Source organism: Anoplopoma fimbria, chromosome 10 (assembly GCF_027596085.1).
Source record: "Anoplopoma fimbria isolate UVic2021 breed Golden Eagle Sablefish chromosome 10, Afim_UVic_2022, whole genome shotgun sequence".
Classification (NCBI taxonomy): domain Eukaryota; kingdom Metazoa; phylum Chordata; class Actinopteri; order Perciformes; family Anoplopomatidae; genus Anoplopoma; species Anoplopoma fimbria.
The window spans coordinates 22015510-22023085 of record NC_072458.1 but is presented as its reverse complement, the minus strand read 5'-3'; the positions used below and the strand labels follow the sequence as shown (position 1 = coordinate 22023085).

Below are 7576 nucleotides of genomic sequence, written 5' to 3'. Positions count from 1 at the left end.
CTTATCTAATAGTCTTTTTCTTGGTTCATCTCTCTACCTCTTCCTGTGCTTCTCCTTCCTTTTTGTCAGATAACCTGTTTGACATTATAACTTTAACACTGTCTCAGGTCTTTTTCCTGTTCTCTTTTATGGGCACAAACTGAGAATACACAACAGTTCTCCTCTGTTGTTGTTCCAGTCATCAATTTTTCTATTGCTAAAGTTTCAACCATCAAAGCAAAGCTCCCCGAACTAAATCCCACTCGGCTGTCTTAGTTGTTTTTTATTTTGTTACAACATGTGGTCCACCTTTTTTGTGACCGATGAGGAGGGCCGTACTATTGGTCCGGCAGGGCCAGGAGCGGTGGCTGCACCGGGAGTAGCACCCCAGGGTGCTGCAGGCCTGTCCGGCCTTATGACTGGACGAAGTACATTTGGGGGGAACAAGCGGCGCAGGACGACGTCAACAGGACACACCATGAGTGAGGCCCAGGAAGGGAAGGTGACTGGTTTCATATTGTGTGAATGTGTGTTCTCCCGCTGGCTGTATGAAAGTATTCTCGATGGAACCAATCGATCATTCGTCATTAAGCTGCCATTTCAACTGAAATCAGGCTTTTCCACAGGTCAGGGAACAGTTCACAAGAGCAGATCTAAAGTTAGAAAATAAGTATTTGCAAAAGACCAAATGCAGTCCTTGGACGTTATGGAAATAAAATGTTATGTAATCATGAGAACCATGTTAGTGGAAAATGATTGCTCAAAGATGACTGTGCCGGCTTTACCCACACTGAATTCAATACCCTACTACTTAAACCTCATGCATAACATACAAAAAGTCACCACTCAAAAACATCTTCACTCTCAACATCTCCACACAGAAGTACAAGAGCCCACCCACACATCTTAACTGCGCGTTGGGGGGTTGGTCTTTCATCTGTTGAGGACATTAAAAACAACATTCAGAGATTGTTCTTTCCCTTTGGTATGGTTAATTGCCTCCGTGCACATTACTGAAGGATTTCTGCTTATAGATTAACTAGCTTTGTTGTTCTCCTTGTGTAAATCGCAGCACATTATGGTCCAGTTCTCATGTTCATCCCCTATGTACTGAACTCCCACAGAAATGAAATGATGCCAAGAGCTTAAATGTTGTTATTGCAGAAGAAAATGGACATGATTTTGTGAAATCACCTCAACATGGACAGTAAATTCTGATAAAATGCATATGTGAAAAAAGCTAGACATGGTGCTTACTACTATGTGCATGTAACATTTTACTTGCTAGCTCTTTCAATTTCCTTTTGATTTAATTTAAACACTACCTCATTGTTTTGTGTTATGTTCTGTCCCCAGATCAAGTTGGCGTTCTTTGTGGCCATCGTGGGCGTAGTCCTGACAGTCCTTGGGATGGGGACAGAGTTCTGGGTGGAGCTATCACCTCCTAAGAGTTTCTACAACAACCAGGTGTAATATCGGAATTAGCAACAAACGGGATATTTTCTACATATGACTTAATTCATATGGTACATATTCATATTAATCTGTGCAATGATGTTTTCCTAAGTATTAAAAAACATGGTGAAAAACACCTCAACTAAACAGTGATTTCCTGATGGAAATGAATCTGTTTGGTGTCTTAACACTGTGATGGATGGAAAGACATTATATTACTACCGCATATTTTAACAAGAACATGCAGGCGAGAGCACATTTCCCCCATACTGGCGCTCATTCACTGGCTACTTGTGCGTGTTAGGATTGATTTTAGGATTTTGTTGTTCACCCACCTATCACTCCGACCTTTTTGTTATATTTTGTCGTACAGCACTACCCTTAACTGTCGTTTTTAAATGTGCTTTCTAAATCAATTTGGATTGGATTGTGCTAAAAAAACCTCTCCAATCTTTTTTCTTTTTGCAGACATGTCTGACAGCTCACTACGGCCTGTGGAAGGGCTGCACAAAGACCTTGTGGGTGTCTGATATCGACCCAGAGAGAGAAAGCTGTGGACCTGCCGAGCTACCTGGAGGTGACTCACAGATTTTCTGACTGGTTGGGTGGTTGTCTAACCTTTATGGTAGCTGGCTGGTCTGTGTGAGTGTAGGAGTTTTTGGATGATGATTGACGGACCAACTGGCCGACTGGACGTTTGTCAAACTCTCGAGGTCGTTGGACAGCTCAGTTTGGGAAAGCGAGATAGCATGAATGAGAGGTCTACCTGACTCTCTGGCAAGACAAATGATGTTTGGCTCACTGTTTGATGTGTGTCTGGATGAGTTCACTGGCTGACTGAGTCAATGTTACATAGTCTGACTGAAAGAGCAAGTCAGTCAAATTGCTTTTGGGTCAAGTGAGAGGTTACATCATTTGGATTTTGGAAGTCCTCAGCTCATGAGTAACAATCCAGTTTTCTGGTTTGAGTTTCTTTTTTTCTATACGATTTGAAAAAGTCCCATAGAGGTCAAGAACTAACCTAGAAAAGAAGAACTGGCCATGACAGCAATACACAAAAAAATATATATATTAAGCATGTTTAGTGTGGTTAAAACTGTCGGCAAATATTAGTTAGGGTTAAGATAAAAACGTCATGGTTTGGCTTAAATTAAGTACGCTTGTTATGTAACGTTAGCTACGCACATAATGTCATGTAACTCAGTGACTTGTTTGTTTGACACATCCCACCAGTGAACTCCTGTGCCTGCACTTAGTGGACTTCTAGCTAGTAAAAATATGTCCGTTGCTCCAGCACGTTCTCAGCCCAACCCTTGGTGTCAATTTCTAACGCACTGGATAGCCCAGCACTAAAGACTATGACGTGCAACTACGGTCGCAGTTACCGTTGGCAACAAAACCACTTAGTTTACTGACCTATTTTAAGCTGAACCATAAAGTAAAACATAACAATTGGGGCATGAACATCAGTGGCCTGGTTGAAAGTCCTTTGTTTTGTTCTCCAATCATTTCTGTTGGTAATTTGTCTACATCATGACACTAACAGAGCCTTTTCTCTGAACATCTGACAATGATTTTGATTGGTTTATATTGCAGTTAGTTGAAAGCCCGGTGCATCTCATAGAGACAGTAAAGATTCACTTCTGCACTGGTATCAACACGCCGAGGGCCTGAGACCATGCTGTACAGAAACATATGAAAATGTTTTAATTAATAACCAAATTCTCATCACAGGTTGAAGAACAGCTTATGGAAATAATGAAGAATTGTGGGTTGAAAATGCCATTCAGATGTCTAACTTTAAGACGTGCCTGGAAAAGATTATTACATCTATTTTTCCATGACTCGCCTGTTCGAGCTCCCCTTTTGAAGAATGACTCACATAAAAAGCAAAATAGAGACAGACTGGAAAAAGTCCACCAGAAGCTCTGTGTGTGTTCATCATCGGTTTCAGACAGGATGCCTGTTTGATTTTCATCAAAGCGACGAGGACTGATTCACAGGGTTACTTGCTTAGTGGTTCACAGGGTTGCAGTGTTCCCTGGGACTTTCTAACATGTAAAGGGATGGTTGTAGGTTGTTGGTTCCCTGTCATTGACTAGACATGACTAGGCTTCCTTATTTGCATGGTTGGATAAGGATACAACCCCCATTGGCTAACTATATAATTGTACCAAAAGTGAAACAGTCATTAGTTCACAAAAAGGAATCAATATTAGCCCACATTACTTTGTTTATCAAGCATGTTGTTTACAATTAACAAAGGTTGGCCAAAGTGCAGAGTTTAAAATGCCAATGTTGGGACACATATGAGATGAAAGTAGTTCATGTTTAGATTGGCATCATATATGTAATCATTGGACATTCATAATTGTACCACAGCATGGTGGTATCTTCAGTGAGAACGACATCTTAACATCCTTCATGAGTAAATCATTTACGCTATATTGTTGTATTAGGTGACATATCCTCAAAAATGGTTCGATTGATAGCTTACAAAAGTTGATTGCCTTTTCCTACGAATGTCAAGCAACATGTGTCAATTTCCTCTCATTGCATGCATAAAGTCTTTTCAAAAAAACCTTTCATCTTCAAAGGAAAAAACTGGGTTTTGGAAAGTTGGGTTTAGGCAACAAAACCACTTAGTTAGGTCTGTAAAAAGATCTTCATTTGGGTTAGAATAACAACAGAAGGGCCATTACTGAAGGATGCAAGTCACATGACACATAAATGAATGATCCCTTCTCAGTTCACATCAGCAGCTGTTTCCTGGGTTTAAGATCATCTTCTGTTTGGCCCATCAACCACCGCCCCAACCTGGCTTGTGTGGGCTTTGGCAGTTTGGTTCATGATTACATTGATTACTTACAAAACTATTTCCAAGAATATCTATGTATAACAGCATTTTTGTCTTTGTACAGTTATTGCTCGATAAGAACAGGCCGAAATATAACACATTGTAACTGTAAGTGTTTTTGCCAGACGCCCATGACTGAACAACATGAAACATGTCTTCCTTAATGGATAAAGAGGTACAAAGAGGAAAGTCCAATTATTGTCTGACTGCCTGTTAAAGGGACCCCTTTATTTGTTGATGGGATTAGACATTTTGTCAATGGGATTTGAGTGCAGCTCCTCTCAGTGCTGCTACGCCGATAGCTGTTGTGTGGAAAAGAACAAGCCAGAACTCTCTGAGGATGTAGCTTTGATCACACTAATTAAGAGTAATGTGTGTGCGTGTTTCGCTTGCTCGTGTGCGCAAATGTGCGAGGTAGCAGATAGAGGTGTCACATTCCATTTGACGGCCAAACTCCAATTACTGTAACACATCATCAGGGCGGCGGAATGCTAATTGTGCGGGAAGCATTGGACTGTCACCTTGAGGTTGTCATTGTCGTTCACGGATGATTGTGCTTGATGGAGAATTGTCGAAACCAAAGAGAGAGAGAGATGTGGCTGCTTGAATGTCAATGAGATGCTCATCAAGATTGCGAGCAGTTACGGCAGATTAGCTGTCTATGTTTGTGTTCCTCTCAGTTAACAGTGGCTCTTTTTCTCGTCCTCCATCTTTTTTTTTTCCTTTCTGCAGAATCAAACTGCACCTACTTCAAGTTTTTCACCACGGGGGAAAATGCTGTGATGTTTCAGAAGACAACAAGGAAGAGTGAGTCACGCACCTCTTTTGGCTCTCGTGGCCTCTCTGAACCGCTATCCCACCTCACCCGCCCACTACCTCCTTTCTTTATCCCTTTTCTTCCTCTCCACCTCTCTCTCTCTCTCCCTGCTCCCCTTCATCTCCCTCCTCTGATGCTCTTTCTTTATTCCTCAGCCTCCTGTCCGTCATCCGCCCCTGTCTTTTTCTGTCCTTTCCTTTTCTCTCCGTCTCCCTTCACCTCTTCGCTGCACTCTTTCAGGTTGGCCATTGTCTGCTCTGTGAGTGTTTTGAAATCTATTCCGCCTACGCTGCGTTCAAGTGTCTCCCAGCAGCCGTCTAACCTCTCATTTCACTGGCAGCTCCATAATGTATTAAGATCACAGAGTGCCATACGCTGAATGAAGAACGACAGACGTACATTTAAATCTAATTGGTCGCTGGTTCCACATCACTGTCGACGCTTTAGTGATTCAATAAATACAGCCATGAGTGTATGAAACACCATACTGGAACTGAGATTTTAGATCACAAGTCTTACTTTATGTAAATCTTCTTTCATGATTAATATGAATATAAAGGGAAATCATAAAGCAACAAAACATTTTATCTTTTTCACATCTTAGATATTTGTTTTCTTGTGTTGAATGATCCTCCCAAATAATCCTCTCAAAAACCTGAGCAAATACAAAATACTAATGGTCCCAAAATGTCATTGCAGTCATGATGTCATTATGGGTCGATTTCTTTTAAACTTTTATACTTGTCGGATCAACCAATATTGATTTTGATTGCTGAGATTTCGGAGGTTTGTGCATCAGCTCTTCTGCAAGCCGCCATGGCCTATGGTTACCCATAATACCTTTCTCTGGGTAGGTCCAAAGAGATGTTTATATGTAGATAAATAACCGTTAGTTTCCAGTCCCCGGCTCAGCCATCTCCATGTTGAGAGCCATGTGGAGGCAACCCCCTTTAATCGTGGATAAGCTCTGAATTACGTTTACAGACCGTTTAAGTAATATATCAAAGAGTTTTGAATGTTGGTCAGATGCCAAAAAAGTGCACAGCTATGGAGTTACAAATGAGTCTATTATAAATGTACACTCACACATATTTGCTATGCCAAAGCAACTCATCGACAGTTGATGTTGAATTGCGTTGCGGCAAGTTGTCAGAGGTTTTTCTTTCTAAACTCCTGGTAAATGTTATCGTGATAATAGCGCTGCTTTCCTTTCTCTGTGCAGATCTGAATGTAGCGGCAGCCATGTTGGCCCTGTTCAGCCTGTTCCTGATGGTGATGGGGTCCATATGTATCACCATGTCTCTCAGTAAAGAGATACTCTTCTTCCTCAAGCCAGCGTCCGTTTGCTTTGTTCTGTCAGGTCAGTCGAGGAAACAACACACTGGGCAACTTTCGAGCTTTTAGAGCATCTTTATTGATTAGTAGCTATTGCTAGAGGTTGATAAATCTTGTTTCATTTGTTTAAAAAAGTGTCCCAAAATTGATGTCCAATGTTTCTCCCACAGGTCTCCTGGTGCTTGTCACTCTGATGGTTTTCCACCAGTCCGTCCTGGCCTTCCTGGCCAGCGACCACACGGTTCCTCTCCACCACGAGCTGTCCTGGTCGGTGTCGTGCATCGGCTGTGCGGGCGGCGTCCTCATCGTGGGTGGGCTCCTCTTCCTGCTGCTGGCGCTGCCCTACAGCCCCTGGCAGAGGTGTCTCCCTCACAGGGACAGCAGCAGCTAGTGGCCTGGAGGTGGTGTCGCACTTTTGGGAGGGTTTGGAGGGACGAAGGTGTTTCCCAAAGACGTCTTAGCAGAGAAATGTTATCAAGTATGGCGATCTTAATGCTCAGATGTGGTTGGGAACCAGTCCTTTATTGTCTTACTATCCTGCAAGGTTTGGATGCAATTTACTGTTAGTTCATTCATTAAATTACTGTAATTAGTCCTTTGCAACTTAACCTATTTTTCAACTATTCCACTCCTTTGACATGAACTCAATGCTTAAACTCAAACAATTCACAAAAATGCTGTTTTAAATAGTGTAGAAGTGAAATGAAGTAGTTAATGTCAACTCTTTTAATGTTGCTCCTTTGCTGGAAGGATAGCTAACATGCTAGTTATTGGCTAAACTAAATGCTATCATGTTCATAAAGCATGACATAATGATTTTTGGCTACTTAATTTATCTGTAATGTTTCCTGAGCACCAGAGTCCATTTAGAAAACCTATAGTAACAATAATAACTATATAGAAATAGCCAATATACTCGCTGGTGGTCTGTTTGCTTATGTAGACTTATTCATAATCAGATAGAAGTTCTTTGTAGTTACTTTAGAGAGTACATTTATTCTAAATGCTGGTGATTTAAACCATTACTAAATAAATGTAATTAAAAACTGAATGAACAGAACAGTTTATTGACCTCCAATCAGAGAACCTCATTTAAGAAACTATTTTTTTTTTTCTCAGTGATGTGTGAAAAG

The 7576-nt window shown here is 41.2% G+C and overlaps 1 protein-coding gene across 1 annotated transcript; it reads left to right on the top strand.

Annotated features, from left to right (window-relative positions):
• Positions 1 to 277: 277 nt before the first annotated feature.
• Positions 278 to 6834, top strand: LOC129096920 (voltage-dependent calcium channel gamma-6 subunit-like). Its single transcript, XM_054605613.1, has 6 exons — positions 278 to 481; positions 1336 to 1446; positions 1903 to 2011; positions 5024 to 5098; positions 6331 to 6468; positions 6614 to 6834. The coding sequence occupies exons 1-6, from the start codon at positions 278 to 280 to the stop codon at positions 6832 to 6834; spliced, it is 858 nt and encodes a 285-aa protein (XP_054461588.1).
• Positions 6835 to 7576: the final 742 nt, after the last annotated feature.